The sequence below is a fragment of the Maylandia zebra genome, linkage group LG5 (genome assembly GCF_041146795.1).
Source record: "Maylandia zebra isolate NMK-2024a linkage group LG5, Mzebra_GT3a, whole genome shotgun sequence".
NCBI classification, from domain to species: domain Eukaryota; kingdom Metazoa; phylum Chordata; class Actinopteri; order Cichliformes; family Cichlidae; genus Maylandia; species Maylandia zebra.
Window position 1 is genome coordinate 19,299,312 of NC_135171.1, and position 15,853 is coordinate 19,315,164.

Genomic DNA, 15,853 nt, shown 5'->3' on the forward strand with positions numbered 1-15,853 from the left:
CTCTTCGCGGTTTGCGCGCGGTTAAAACACAACAGCGGGACTCTGCTGCCATCTAATGTTTCGGGAAAAGCTGACCGTAAGCGGCTAACTTTAGAAATTCGGGCTAAGAAACCCAGCAACCCCACGCCGAGGTGTTTTTACGTGAGTTTTTAGTTCATAGTAGCCTGCTAATCAAATTCGGGGGGAAATGGATAACACATTTTCCTTAATACTAAGATTTGTTAGAAGCCCACGCTTAATGACCACGATGCTTCGGTCTGGCTTATTTTTTCAGACTCCATCTTTTGCTCACACTAAAAGGGTAATTGGGTTGTTATTTGTAACATATGAATAAATCCCTTATTTCTAAAGTGCGTGGTGTAGATGTACCTAAAGGCCACTTAAAACTGGAAATGGATAGGCACGCAATACATATCTTACAGGCCATCACTGTACAATAGAACAATCACATAAAATGTGGCAAAAAAAGGATTGGAGATGCTGGTGTTGGACTTTGAACTTCTTTGGAGATACTGTTAGTGAATTTAAAGCCACGGTTTGGTGACTTGGTCCTTTACTCTTTCAAACAAAACAAAACAAAATGCAATTCTAGCATTTAAAAACTGCTGGAGCTTCACCCACTCTACCACCTCCTACATCAAATGGGGGGAAATAACAGAACTGGTCTTCAGTAAAAATCCACATCTGTCACGTCAGTTTATTATCTATAGAGGTTTGCATAGTGTATAGCTGGCTGCTTGTTTTGGGAGTCTCTGACATAGTAAAACGGTGGGAACCCCCTAAAGCTTCTGCATAAAGGACTAATCTTGAAGACGCAGAGGGTTAATTTCAAGCCCCCACCACCACCACCCACATCTCCAATTTGAAAGCCGCCTCTCTACCGGGAGAGGAAGGCTCTTTTTCGGTCAGATGGCGTGCTGCAGTCCGCCCCCGTCATTCTCCAGCCCACACAGACAGCAAAAAGGCAGCCAGCAACCAATACGGTGCGCCGGAGGAGGATTTCTGCCAGTGATTTCAGACGAGGTAAGATACGCAAAGGGGATTTACTACGCCAATCTGCGCCGAGGAAGCTGTCGGCAATAGGTAAGACGGTAAGAAACGAATGGGATAATAACTGCGTCGTCTTCGGGTGCTCGCCTCTTAACATCTGGATAGTAAACAATTACCTCCAGTCGATGGCTTTATTTGAAATGGAGCCAAAAAACGAGTGTTTTCACTTTAGTGCAGTCTGAATGCGGTTCTGTCTGCGATCAGGAGATTTTAGTTTTATTTCTTTTGTCAGTATTGCTCTGGCAGATCCGACCCGTGACATCGGTGGCTGGAGCGACACCCTTGCTAAATCACGCCGGTTTCCTCTTTACACATCTGTAAACCTGACCTAAAGAAGGTAAGAAAAAAGCGATTTATGTGTATTCAAAGATTAAGTCATGAAACATATAATGAGTAGATAGGAGCTTATTCTGCCCCAAGGGATGCTTAAACTTGCTTTTAACTGTTTATCAGTTTTTATTATTTGACTATATTTGTATTTTGTATTCTGTATATACTAGGTGTGGTCCAGATGCCAAAGTCTTTATCTAAATAATTAACTTGTACAGGATTTCTCCATCTGCAGGTTCATGTCTTTCCTTTCTCCTGCCTAAACTTTCCAGTGCTGTGTGCCATGTCTCTGCCACGCACACTTGGTGAGTTGCAGCTGTATCGGGTCCTCCAGAGGGCCAACCTGCTGGCCTACTATGAAACCTTTATCCAGCAGGGTGGTGACGATGTCCAGCAGCTCTGCGAGGCAGCGGAGGAGGAGTTCCTGGAGATCATGGCACTAGTTGGCATGGCCACCAAGCCACTGCATGTGCGTAGGCTGCAAAAGGCCCTCCGAGACTGGGCGGCGAACCCTGCCCTTTTCAGCCAGCCTGTTGCTAATGTTCCTCTTGGGGGCATCCCGCTCTTTAAAGTTGATGGCACTGGCACAAGTGGATCAGCTGGCGGGCCCAGAAAGTCTGTGAGTAATGGGCAGCCAGGATCCCCCTGTGAGAGAGAGGATCGGATGTGTCTTACACCAATGCACAGCGGGAGTCCAAGAAGCCCCTGTTCCCAGGCCTCTCCACAGCCCCCAGACACACACTACAGGGAAAAACTTTCTCCTATGGATCCACACTGGCTCAGCCCAGAGCATGATGGGAACTGCACTTTGGGTTCTGCACCTGGAACAGAAGAGGAGCCATCCAGCCCACCTCTACTGTCAACATGTCCTCCCGGTCCTTCCACATCTCCGAGCCCCTCTGCATCTTTCACCCCGGCAGCTCCGTCTGCCTGGCCCGGAGGACAGCTGGATGGAGAGACAGCGAGGGCCGTGGTGGAGACTGTGGAGAGGCTCCTCACGACCCTGCCTAGGTCAGATCCTGCAGAGGTGAAGACTTTGCTGAGGATGAATAAGAAGATGGCAAAGACTGTGGGACACATCTTCAGAATGGGGTCCCAGGACGTGAACAAGGAAGAGGAGATCCGGAAATACAGTCTTATTTATGGGCGCTTTGACTCCAAGAGGAGGGAAGGCAAGCAACTCACACATCATGAGGTAAAAGCATCAAATCGAAGAAGATTTTAATGCATCGCAACACATTTTATACCTGATTAAAGCTGCACTTCATACCAGAGTGCAGCTTTAATCAGATGTCAATCAGTGTCCATCCCTTCTTCACTCAGTGTTTTTCCTTCTCAGCTGATCATCAATGAAGCTGCAGCCCAGTTCTGCATGCGTGACAATGCCCTTTTGCTGAGACGGGTGGAGCTCTTTTCTCTGGCTCGGCAGGTGGCGAGAAAATGTGCCTACACCTCCACACTAAAGCATGCAAGGTAAGAAGATGCCTGCAGAGAAGAGCAAAACACCTCACGCCTGCTGTGTTTTAATGGAGCTTGTGTACCAAGAAAGAAAAAGAACTGTTACAGAATCAGGAGTGTAGCTTGAAAGATCCATAAAGACCAGATCATTCGCAGCAGTGAATACAATGGTTATTTCAGACAGGAGACAGGAGCATCATGTGAAAAAACTTGAATGAAATGATTTTATAGTTTGTGTTTAGCATGTTCAACAGGTGATTTATGTGAGTCATCAACCAACCAGTGGATTCATTTTCAGAGTGAACCTAGTTCACGTCTCAGTGGGAATCAAACTCCGACCTCTGTACTGTTAGTTAAATGAGCCAACTTTTGAGCCGTTGCAAGAGTACACAAATACTACTTGTGTTTGTTAACCTGCACAGAACATTTACATACGTTTCTCGTGCGGGGCAAACAGAATGAGTCAGTGTACACAAACCATAACTAAACAGGAGTAGTTTTGTAATTATATTTCAGTTTTTCAGCATCATAATTTATTATACTCGATTGTTGATGATTGAAAAATAGATACCAAGTTCACAGTCTGCTCATCTAACAATAGACACCTTTTACTTACACATAAAAATAATTTTTTTTTACTTATTCACAGTGAAAAAAATCCTTTGTCTTGATTTTGCAGTGATCATTTATTAGCTTTCTCTGTGGGTAGAACCCTCACCTCTGTGAGGGGTGAAACCATGTGCTTTTCACACTCATTTGCCGCCACTGTGTCCCCCCCACTGCAGGACGAACCCGGACGAGAGCAGCCTTTTGCCCCAGAAGAGAGCGAGGCTCGAGGTGAGTGTCGGGTGCACTGGCAGTCATCTGAAGTGGTTCATCAGCACCGAACTGACAGTGTTGCTTGTGTGATGTATCTTAGGGAGTCGTGCCCGAGAGTGTGTCATCACTCCTCGGAGTGGAGGGATCCGAGAGTTTGACTCAGAGGGCAGATGACGACAGCTTATCTGCAGAAAGCCTGGACAGTGTATCACATGGTAAAAAACAGAAGAATCAGACTGATGTTAGCAAAATAAATTGTAAAGTAATAAAACCTGTTTGTTTTGCGGGGTTTTTGCACTGATCTGTCAAAGTGTTTTTGTTTTTATAAAAACTCTTTAAAGGCAGCAATAAAACCCAGATCTGTCTGTTCTGGTAGACATGGGCTCCCAGTGCAACCAGTCTCCATCTCCCCGTCCTCACACTGAAACCTCCAACCCCGCCAGCTGGAGTCGCCACCTCATACAGCAAACGCTCATGGACGAAGGGCTGAGACTGGCTCGCATGGTGTCACATGACCGGGCGGGAAAGATCAGCCTAGGTTCAGACGGAGCTCACGCCACAGGTGACAATTCAAGTAATGACCTACAAGTATTATGTATTTGAAACTGCACAGAGAATAAAGGAAATTTTGTGATATTTGCCCAGTTTTGTACCAGTTAAAGAGGAGATTGACATTTTGAGTGACACATTTATTTACTTTCTTCCTTTTTTTTTTTTTTTAAATTAATCCACTCTCATGTGGCGAGCAGGAAGGTATGGGTGCCAGTTAGCACATTCACCAATTAATTTGTTTTTGTCCTGTTTGCTCATTTATATTCATCACAGAGAGGTGAGAGAGGCATCTACATGTTCCTCTAAGTATAAACCAAAACATTAAATTAAAAAATAAATAAAATGCCAAACTCCTGCTTGATCTTGTGAGTACACAGACAATAAAATAAAAAACAGAAGATGATGGTGGTGGTGGGGTTGAATTGAAAATGACAGACAGAGACTCCGTAACCTCTCCTAACAATGAATATTTTAAAGCTCTACAGTTTGAACTCTAGTGAGTCACAATCTCTCCGAGGTGCCTCCCACCATGCGCATCTGAACTTCAGCAGACTGTAAATTAGAGAGGATAGAAGTTAGAAGGGGAAACAGAAGGAGGTGGAGAGCGATATATAGAGAGGAAAAGAGTCGGAGGGGGGAAGCTGGTTGGGGGGGCTGCTACACTGTTATAGCACTTCTTTAATACCCTGTTAGTGAAGCGTTTTTTCTGATGCATCACAGTTTCTCGCAGAAAAAGAAAAGAAGGAGGGAAAAAAAGTGATCTGGGCAAGTTAGTCATTCTGGGCTGTGATAGCCAGCTGAAGAGATGAGGCGAGGAGAAGGAAGCCAGTAAAGACATGAGGGGGCGGGGAGGGGGGGAGGGGAGGGGGGGGGGATAGGAAGTACTCTGTGGGCGGCAGAATCGGACCCCCCCCTGACTCTCAGCAGCTGCTGACGTCAGAGTGTGTTAGGTGCGTGGGCTGAAGGGCGGGATGGATGGGGCGTGGGGGCGAAAGAGTGGGAGGTAATTGGAGGGGCGTTGCATTGACTCACCAAGCGACAGTGTACAAAAATAAAAACCTGTGGGCAGGGAAATGGCACAGTCTTTTTTATACATCTTCTCCCTCTACCAAAAGGACTGCGGAAACAAAAAAAAAATGACATATGTTTCATCTCTGGCACAGATCTCACTCACTTTGTCGTTTTTCTCTCTCTCTCCCTGTCGCTCGCTCACTCGTCCAAGTTTCCTTCTTGTGTTTCGCTCATTAATCAGAACTTTCTCTCACTTCCCCTCAACGTCACTGGCTCCTTTCTGCTTTCTTATCTTTTGCTGTCGTCTTATCTAGTCAGGATATGGGTTCACATACTCCATTACATGTATATAATTTATTTTTAAATCCTCACGATGATACAATGTTTTACTGATGGTGTGATTTTTTTTTTCTCTCTCATATTAAAAATAATGCTGTTTATGTCTTATGCAGACATGCACACACACTCCGAGGAGCAAGTAAATGAAATAGATTTACGAGTGTGTTTACGTCGTCGGCTCGCTACAAAAACACGGTGATCATCGGCCTCTTCTGTTTTTATTTCTTCATGTCTTTTCTGTCTTGCTCACTTGATTTGCTGACTTCATCGCTGCTTTATTACCAGCCAAAAAATAATAATTCAGCTCAGTCTATCTCTGTCTGTGCAACTCTGGAGACATTTTGTTATTGAGCTGCTCGGTCATACAAATCGTGATGACTTCACTCCATGTGGGAGAACTTCTTGGTGAATTCCCCAAACGGCTTTTTAAACGCCCTTAATCACTAGTTGAATCTTGATTGCTGTGCAGTCCTAACTCATACTCATCCGTGTGACGTCTGCCTGTCTTTTGTTAAAGTGATGTGCTGTTGATTCTAACCGAGCCTCAACCTTTACGTCAATCAGGAAAATTCAGGCAATCTGAATAAATCTAATCCTCCAAAAACCAACTGTTTTGGATTGGAGTTGTTTTTAACGCTCTGTGCTTTTTATGTACTTGCTGATCAGCAAGGGCATTAAAACTGGGAAAACATCCCTGATCCGTCACAGTGTGAACCTGTAGGAGTATCATGTGGAGTCAAGAGCTGTGACTTAAGCAGCAGGTTTGTTTGGATCCAGTGGGTTTCCCCCATGAATCATGTGTTTTTCCCATGAATGCTCAGTTAGATTGGAATCTGTGGAGTATGGCTATCAGACCAGCACCTCTGAGTTTTTCCTATAGTAATTCCTGATCCCTTTTTACAGCGTGTTGGGTTCGGGGTGTCACACTTGGTCTGCATCACTGTTTAGTCAGTCGGTGCTTGTCAAAGTAGCATCTACATGAATGCTTAGACACAAAAGTTTTCCAGCAGATCACCAGATTGTATTGACGTGATCACTGGTATTCACTTCACCTGTCAGAGGTTATTTAATGTTGGGGCTGACTGGTGTACTTTCCTCTCTTCAAATTTGCATCTCTCCACAGACCATGACATTAAAGTGGAGAGGCAGAGCTCGATAGCAACGTGCAGGAGCAGTAGCCCTTGTGTCACCAAAGATGACTCCAACCACCGAGGGAAATGAAACCTTCAGGAGCTTATCAGGGAACTCAAACGTTGCCCTGCCACTGAGCTCCAATCAGAGACTTGTAAACAGGCCACGTTTACTTCACTGACATCTGATGGAGAGGAAGACGCTTACTGACTTCAAGCCAGTACAGGAAATGTGAGAAATTACCAGCAACTGATATTATAAATCTGCAGTGACTTCTGAATCCTGAGGTTGTGAATGAAGTTGAAAATGTTTTTGATTTTATATTCAGTGAATACACAGGGAAGAGACTCCTTTTGTTGTTTTATTTTTTAACACATGGACAAAATGTCCCACAGATTTGAGCTGATATAAGAAAAAAAATGCTCAAAAAAAGAACTGAATTACTTTGTTGTGATCATTGCTGTGTGTTGGATGTGCCACCTGCTTGAGACAAAACGGGCTCACCACAGCAGGGGGCACTGCAACTTTGGAAACTAATCCTCCAGTTCCTCCGCACTGAGCGACTCGTTGTAGTTGTGTTTAGCAGAGGTACTTAATAACACTTGCAGCAAGTTAGAGCATAAAAGCAGTAGGATTAACCCCCCCTGAAGCTCCTCACTCTCAGGAAACAGACGGATGTTCTGGTGTTAAAGACAGAATATTTTTAAGAGAGACTTTGGGGGAACATGTTTTCATCCAGATTGCATGCAGGCAAACCCAGCTATGAGGACGAGATACCTTTTGTCTTTTGCTGCATCAGCTTACATCCCATCAGATTTAAAAAACAAACAAAAAATAAAAACACACCTCGCTCACAACTTTCTCTTGCACACATGGTTGAAGTGATGATGGTGCAACATTTCGTCCTCTTTCGTTATGTGAAAGTGTACACAGAGCACTGTTTCTAAGCTGCGTGGCATGAAACAGGAGCAGTGTAGACTGTGAAATCAGCTTTCAGGGTTGGTTACAGCGTCTCGCTCGAGGTTCCTTCAGCGGGGGGAAGAATTCGGCTTTGAGCTCAGCTACTCCTCTCTGTCATCTGCAGTTTAATCTCGTGCACTAAAGGCACCATTGTATAGCCTTTGAAAAACCTACATTCAAAACTAAGTTGTAAGATTTATAATTTTTTTTATGGATTGGATTTTTTTTGTAGGTGTACTGGAAACACACTATGGCAGTTTGTCTTTGGGATGATATTTTTTGTAGTCATAGATTAACGAGGTGAACCGTATGTCAGTTCTTCTGTGATCTGAGGCACATACCTAATCTCACATTAGGAGAATTAAAACACAGGCAGGAATTTACGGAGAGAAATCTACTGGAGCTTGAGCATCTCGTACAAGCGAAATCAACCTCTGGGCCCCACACAGGGTGTTAAAATGTGTAACAGTCTTATGATTTTGTATTCTAATCTCAGAGTAGAGGGAGGCCGCTGTGCATCATTACACCTGCTCGTCTCTTCAGCATTAGTAACCTCCTCAGTTCATTGTTGCAAACAGATTATTTATTTTGTTAGATCTCAATAAATGTTATTTTACTGATTAAGGCTACAGTGTGTTGCATCATTTTCCACAAAGACTCAGTTGTTTCTTGGCAGCTCTTGTTTGAGCAAGAGGCTGCGGGAGCTGCGTCACAAAGCCAGCAACACCTCTGCTGTCGTCTTGTTAGCTGCACTGACGCTCCGCATCAAGCCTCGATGCCGGCATGACTCACCTGTGCCAGTGATGTCAACACTGCTCCTCCACGCGGCTGTTTTTCACCAGAGACCACACAGACACAAGAATCAGACCACCTGGAGGGATCAGCTTCGCTATTTTCAATTATTTTGAGGTTCATTGCTGTAACAAAAATCAAAAGAATTTGCAGTTTTAATATGTTGAACTGAGCTTTACTGTGCAGGGACTCATTCAGTTGGTTATCCAGACTGAAATATACTCACCTGTCAGTTTATTAGGTGCACCTTGCTAATAGACATGAGAGCATCCCACAGTTACTGCAAACCCCCCACCCATGAATAGAAGCTCCTGCTCCACCACATCCCAAAGGTGCTCTACCAGATTGACATCTGGTCACAGTGGAGGTCATTTGAGTACAGGGAACTCATTGCCATTCTCAAGAAACTATTTTGAGATGATCCGAGCCTTGTGACATGGCATGTTTCTCTTTATGAAGCAGAAATCAGACAATGGGTGCACTGTGGTCATAAAGGTGTGGAAATGGTTAGCAACAGTACTCAGGTAGACTTATTAAATTAATCTGAATGCTGCAGCGGAATTGGAGACCTGGCCACATTTTTCCCATCTTCTTTTGGTGACTTTGTATGAATTGTAGCTTCAGTTTCCTGTTCTTAGCTAGCAGGAAGAGCACCTGCTCCTGTGTGCTGCTGCTTTACTCTATGAAGGTTTGATGTGTTGCACATTCAGAGATGCTCTTCTGCATACTTTGGTTTGCAGTAAGTGGTTGTTTGAGTTACTGTTGTCTTCCTGACAGCTCAAAGCAGTTTTTCTATTCTTCTCTGACATCCACAAGGCATTTCAACCAGAGAAATGCTGCTCAATGGATATTTTCTCTTTTGCAAATGATTTTCTGTTGACCCTAGGTCATGGTTATGGAGGGAAATCCCAGCAGATCAGCACAGGCCAACCTATCTGGGACTAAAAACCATTCCTCATTTAAAGTTTAGACCATGTCTACATTCATAAATGCTGCTGTATGATTGGATGATTATATATTTCTATTAACCAGCTGTTTATCAGATGTACCTAATGAAGTGGCCAGTGAATCCATGTCTACACAGTAATGAAATTGACCTCAAGACATCCATGTTCCTCATAGGATGAATTGCCTCCATCTGATCAAATGATCTGTTTATCCAGCACTTATGTTCATGACATTCCCATCAGCCACAGCTGCTCTGTGGTTTACTGCTAAATAGCAAATATTATCATGGTAACACACTCAGAGGATGAACATGGCTTGGATTACACTGAGCATGCTAGAGTGCTGACATTCAAAGCACAGCTACAGTCTTGTTATTGAATTACAATCCCTCTACCATTTGGACCACTTCTAAAGTAGTAAATAGTGATTTTTTATGTTAAAAAAAATGCATTTAGCTTTTTAAAAGATAGCAATTACATCCAAGTTAGTGTGTGATTATGAGAGACAGTCAATGTGGCAACAGATGAAGGGAGCTGCATCATCAATCAGCTGTCAGCACCATTAATTAGGGAGTTAAATCTTTAGGCTATTCTTAGATCTGTCTTTTTTCCTCTGTTACTCGGCTTAGCAACAGACAGCTGATCCGATTAAAGGCATAAAATAATTGCAGATTGTCTGTTAAAAGTTAAAAGACTTCACATTATCAGCATTCACATTTTTTGCGACGTGATGATTAGTAGAATAGTTCTGATGAGCCATTTCTGCATATCATGTTTATTTGGCAACATCACAAAGTTCCAAATAAACATGTGGTTCCAAAGAATAACCAAGAAAACTTCATATCAATCATCAGTACCTTTTTTATTAATGGATATCATTTACACATCCAGGCTTAAAAAGATTGTTTAAAATAGTGGCATATTTTTAGGAATAAGAATTAAGAAAAAATAATACATTTCCATCCAGAACGGATGTATGTAAAATTAGCATCACATAACCAGCAGACAATAAACCATCAGCTGGTTAGTCACCCATCTAAACAGGTTTGCTTTAGATTAGAAGAGGATGACACCATGTGGAGAGTTACTTGCTTTTTTTCTAGCCGTTACTTGAGATCATGAACAACACAGGGTTTTATTTTCCATACGTGCCTTCATCAGCAATGCAAAAATTAAATAACCAACAAAAGTAGATAAACATGAATTTGTGAACCCATGATTTTATTATTTTATATATTTTATATATTTATTATTTTATTTATTGGTAAAGGTTAGCTTTTAGGACTGGGAGAAACCTTAATTGAAAATGGGCTATTCTATCTTTTTTCTGGGTCCTATTCCCCTGAACACTTAGATTTATTTAGAATAAAATCCAGTGGATTCTTTTATTTGGCAAAAGTTTGTGTTTTCTAGCTGCATTAAAACATCACAGAATACAAGAAGACCAGCTGCCTTAAATTGACTTTGACGCTACATAGCCTAAAGAAAAGACGCTACTGGTGTCTTGTCAGAAACACAGAGAGCTTAGGTGTAATGTACCCATGATTAATAGCGAGTGATAAAGTCTATGGACTTTACAGACTGCTTCTACTGAATGCTCTGAACAGATAAATAGAGATTATATAGAAGTTTTTGAGAAAATGTTGCCACGTTGCTTGATTTAAGACTTCGGTAAACACTTGCCTCACATTATGTTCGTTTCATGATTTATGGTCTCATTTAGAGTAAAACAGACAGTGAAGCGGGGTTTGTGTAAGTCGGTATCATTGGTGTGCACTGTCCTCAGTTTTTCAGTAAGACCCACCTGGGGGATCCCAGATGGTGACAGCCAAAATGCTCAATGAGGCTTCAACAGTCCACAGACTGAATGGGTGAGTGAGTGATGTCATGGTGGTTTTATTATAGTAGGTTCCAGGAAGAGGCTGATAAAAATCAAAACGCAAACCCGATATAAATTTGACTGATCTCCCCCTCAGGGTCAGTTCTTGGGCATCTTCAGACAGCTTCCATCACAGCTGCTTTTTAAAAAAGTCACTCTGTGGACCACCAACATCATGCGTACTGCAGTTTAACCAGGGCAAATTTGCTCATTTAAATCAGATGAAGTTATGTATTTAATATGCCCATTCCCAGAACTTTGTGATAATTTAAGCTCTAAAGTCTATTTCTGCCTTTCATTTTAGACGAAAGAGACCGAAAAGCTGTATCAGCATCTGCACAGTTCATTCAGAGACAAAAAGCTAAACTGCAGGTTTCAATCCTGGGATCAGACTGATTGGTTTATGCATGCACCATCAAAGACTATCATATTAACACATACTGTCAGTCATACGTCAAGAGGAAACTTCATTTAATCTAGGTGACGTGAGTGTTCAGATGTCGTAGGAACTCTCCTCTTGTAGTTGTGTGTCCAGGGAAAACTGCCTGGCAAAACTCACAAATATGAGACTGCAGAGCCACGTCCGACAACATCGCCCCACCAGATCCACCTTGGAAGTCATTAATCAGGGTGCAGCAGTCCATCACAGGCATCTAACAGAACCACAGAGAAGATGTATGTGAAGAGCGCAGTAAATCAGAGTCACAGTGTAAATATCTACAGTCGTGGCTCGTCTTTTACCCTGATTGTGCGTAGAGTTCTGTCTCCAGCAGGATGATTTTGCTTTGAATTTCTGGATTCATTGTAAGAGGCTCCATGGCACGCCAAGGAGTCCAGTGGTAGCAACAATGGGAATTTGTTCTCCGCCTTAACACTTTCCTTTCTTTGAGAGGGCACATCAACGCAGAGCTTGGTCATATCATCAGCAAGGAGATCGGGGAAGGTCTTTGTATTTCTTGAATGGTAATCAGCGCCACACTGTGCTGCAGGGATTTGTGTCACGGATGTTAATGTTTGAGGTTTCTCAAGGAGATATGTAGGGATTTCATGGGTAAACTGAACAGGAACGGACATCACATTACTTAATTCTCCATTAGGAATAGATGCACCTGCACAAAAATAGTTGTTTAAGGTTTGAAGCATTACGACTGAGAAGCTGTTTTAGAGCATTAGTGTTTTTTCATATGCAGACCTTGCTGTTTCTGCAGGGCTGTTGTGAGTTGCTGCAGCAGAGCTGCCTGTTTCAGACAAAGTGACCTCAGGCGAAGAAACTGCTGGTAGAGCTCATTGTAAGCTTCCTCCATCTCACCAGCTCCAGGAAGTGCATGTAGTGAATTGCACAGAAGGGTTAAGTCTGAGCTGTAATGGACATGTATACAAATCTTAAATAGGCTGTTGAGAAGAGATGCAAACTACAGAAATAAACATGTGAGTTTCACATCACAGTGCTTTGAGTAAAAGTACTCTAATCTAAGGCTGATGCAAAGCAGGAAAACCTGCTATGATAATAAAGTTGGGGTAGGCTGATCACCGTGATTTACAATGTTAGGATGATTGCTAATTAGCACTCAAGACAAAATAAAGCTGAAGCTAATGGGAATGACATGAATCATACATATGAAGGATTGAAAACTTATGTGGAAAAAAAATGCAGCAGCTCTAATTCACTAGATAATTTTGCTCTGACCTGTCAACCTCTAAAGAAGTTATAACGTTTGATAAAAATGACACTCCAACAAAAAGAAGAAACGAGCATGCGACAGACGAGATTAGTCCGGTTACAGGTCAGGTGTCATCTGCTAACAAAAAGATGAGAGCTGAGGTCGAGGTCACTGACATTTGAACTCGTCCGAGATTTTTAGTAGACGATTTCAAAATCCTAGGTGACTTCCTTCTTGAGTTTTCACATTCACGAGATTTTCCGAAAACTTGACCTCTGACCTTGAGGTTGAGGTCACTGAGATTTGAACTCGTCCAAAATTTTTTGTAGATGCATCTACGGTATCAAGTTCAAATGTCGCCTTGTTCTCAAGTTATCATATTCAAAAACTTGGGTGTCCATGCCACCAATACCCTATCAGCCTTTTATGGCTGAGGGGTTAAAAAAAGGTCTGGGAGGAAACTCTATGCTATATATTTTTATGTTAATTTGCTGAACACTGAAGTAATGTCTTGACTTGTTTCACTTTTTTAAACCCAGCATGCAAAATACAGGAAAGAAAGAGACACAACAGTAAAGGTAACTTCTTAATTCTGATCTTTTCTGAACCTTGATACAATGTGATATAATTCCTAATAGAGTTATACTGCATTTACAACTTATTATATTGGTTTGCTTACCCCTCTGCAGTCTCTCTTCTAGCAATTCAGGAGTTGTTATGTAAAGCTACATCCAGATTTTCCTCGGCAGTTTTCCATGTGATACAGGCCCCCTGTTTCATGTTCAAAGAATCAGACACTGTCTCACCATTTACATCAATCCTCAAAGCCCATTTACTAAGCACAGATGACGCAGCACCACAGGTATGATAAGAGTCTAATGTATATTATGCTCAGCAAGTCTAACAACATATAGATTGCCTGAGAACTGCTAAACATAAGGAAGTAACTGTTAAAAAAAAAAGGAGGAAGTGAAACCTCCTGGGTATATAAGGAACTTCAACATTTCAGTGTTACATGAGTGGCTGTAAAGTAGTTTTAAATAAAGACTGAGGAAAGAGGAAAGAGACAAGCTGCATTTTGTGCATAAAGAAGCACGAGAACAGCTTTGCTATCAGCTGATTGTTTGGCTGGCTCTGAAAAAGAAAAACCTGTCTGATCAATTCCTTCTTGAGCACTGAGAACATAACCGGCCTGGAGCAAAACTGAGAAAATAAAACAAAAGGGTTTTCTTTTTTACATTTTCCAATAGGTCCCTGAGAAGTCGGTTTTTCAGGTATGTTTATAAACAACTTCTGCACTGGATGAATTATAATTGTGTAACTTGATTATAGAAACTAAATACATGCAAGTCTAAATCTAATTCCGCTTTAACCCCCGATAATCGCAAATCACGTAACGATAGTTTATGAATTACATTTGAAATTGAACCTTACTTGCACATAAAGCGATCGGCCATTCCAGACAGGAAGTTCACACACAAATGTTGATGTCAGGAGAAGTAGGCAAGATCCGCATTTCTCTCTCTCTCTCTCTCTCTCTCTCTCTCTCTCTCTCTCTCTCTCTCTCTCTCTGCGCAATGACGTCACTGCACTCACCTGCGCAAATCGCCCGTGAACCTTCCACTACAACCTGACGCGTCCAACCAGGTTGCCTTCAAAATAAAAGACATGGAAACGCTCTGGACGGCTTTTATTTTGAAATACTCCTAAAGTTTGTGTTATCAAAAAAAAAACATTTACTGTACAAGTTTGCACAACACGAAACAATGAACCATCGGGGAAAATTTTAATTATTACTCGTCGACAGTTATGTAATAGCAAACTATCATTTTGACTTGATGTTGGTACTAGATTAAGTCCAGGGGGTCAACAAGGTCATTACACCATCTCCTCCTGGATATTGTTCATTCTTGTGCAAGCCGTTGTTGTAACTCACCTAACACAAATGTCAGTCTGAACAACAATAAAGCTACTTTCAGCTGCTTCCTTATTCACAAGAGGTCACCACAGCCGGTAGCTCTGCATATTTGATTTAGTTCATTTTTGATGCCCTTCCTGATACAACCCCAAAGGCATAGTTTTTTTTTTTTCAGTCTGAATCACAATAATACAAAATTTAAAAAAAATTGTCCAGCTGATAAGAGCTGCATCATTACTGTTCAGGACCAGCATTACGCTGAGAGCTCTGTAATAGCTTTGTCATGTCTCTGTTTCTCCAGGTCTATTCTGAACGTGTGTGTTTGGCATTTGAGATGTTCAGCCATCTGTTGAATGTGGCTGATATCAATTTAAAAATAGATCCACATTAAGACAGCAGAGTCCTGGAAGCAGACTACCTTCCTTACTGCCCATCCAGTTATGAGGAGCGGCGAGAGCTTGCCCTTAGAGTCAGCTCCTGACAGCCGACTTTACGGTCAGCAGCTTGTGATCTTAGAGAGGTGCCAACTAACTCAGACTTCAGACTTCTTATGTAACCCTGCGTGAGGGCCAAGGGACTCGCATCGCTATGAGAATCATGTCTTTGTCATGTCACTTCGGCTCCAGGAAGATTTTGTTGCCCTTTTTTAGCTTTTATTTTGCATTTGCCCAGCTTATCTAGTGTTTGCTGTGTGTCATCTAAGACCACTTTAGATGCCCTAACTTTCCCCACAAAAATCTCGATTTCATATTTCACTTTAAAAAGGAAATGCTTTTGGATACAGGCTGTTATTTTTCCCCATTTCCAGTCTGGGTGTAGTGTCTGAGATGGTTAAAAAGTGATGCATGGCTATCGATCACTGCACGACTAAAATGGTAAAAGAGCTCGTCGTACTCACTGGAACACTAACCAGTCATGGAAATTTGTTGTTTGCATAAAAATAAATGATCCAGGAAAGAAAATTACTCCAGCAGCAGTTTTCAGGCCAAAATAAATAAATAAATAA

The 15,853-nt window shown here is 42.1% G+C and overlaps 2 protein-coding genes across 8 annotated transcripts; one reads left to right on the forward strand and one right to left on the reverse strand.

Moving 5' to 3' along the window:
• The first annotated feature begins 32 nt into the window (after window positions 1-32).
• Window positions 33-8,270, forward strand: nab2 (NGFI-A binding protein 2 (EGR1 binding protein 2)). Of its 7 annotated transcripts, none has more exons than XM_012917425.2 (8): window positions 33-141; window positions 1,283-1,387; window positions 1,616-2,575; window positions 2,720-2,853; window positions 3,624-3,675; window positions 3,758-3,872; window positions 4,034-4,231; window positions 6,683-8,270. In XM_012917425.2, exons 3-8 carry the CDS (start codon window positions 1,664-1,666, stop codon window positions 6,778-6,780), a joined length of 1,509 nt encoding a protein of 502 aa, XP_012772879.1. In that variant the 5' UTR covers window positions 33-141; window positions 1,283-1,387; window positions 1,616-1,663; the 3' UTR covers window positions 6,781-8,270. The 7 variants fall into 7 exon arrangements, with proteins under 7 accessions (XP_012772879.1, XP_012772878.1, XP_012772875.1 ...); XM_012917424.3 differs by lacking the exon at window positions 33-141 and adding an exon at window positions 149-1,091; XM_012917421.3 differs by lacking the exon at window positions 33-141 and adding an exon at window positions 149-1,083.
• Window positions 8,271-10,232: 1,962 nt separating this feature from the next.
• Window positions 10,233-14,454, reverse strand: zgc:113184 (uncharacterized). The gene is made up of 5 exons (XM_004545040.3): window positions 14,364-14,454; window positions 13,609-13,700; window positions 12,461-12,627; window positions 12,010-12,377; window positions 10,233-11,921 (listed from the first exon to the last, which is right to left on the reverse strand). The coding sequence occupies exons 3-5, from the start codon at window positions 12,570-12,572 to the stop codon at window positions 11,745-11,747; spliced, it is 657 nt and encodes a 218-aa protein (XP_004545097.2). The 5' UTR covers window positions 12,573-12,627; window positions 13,609-13,700; window positions 14,364-14,454; the 3' UTR covers window positions 10,233-11,744.
• Window positions 14,455-15,853: the final 1,399 nt, after the last annotated feature.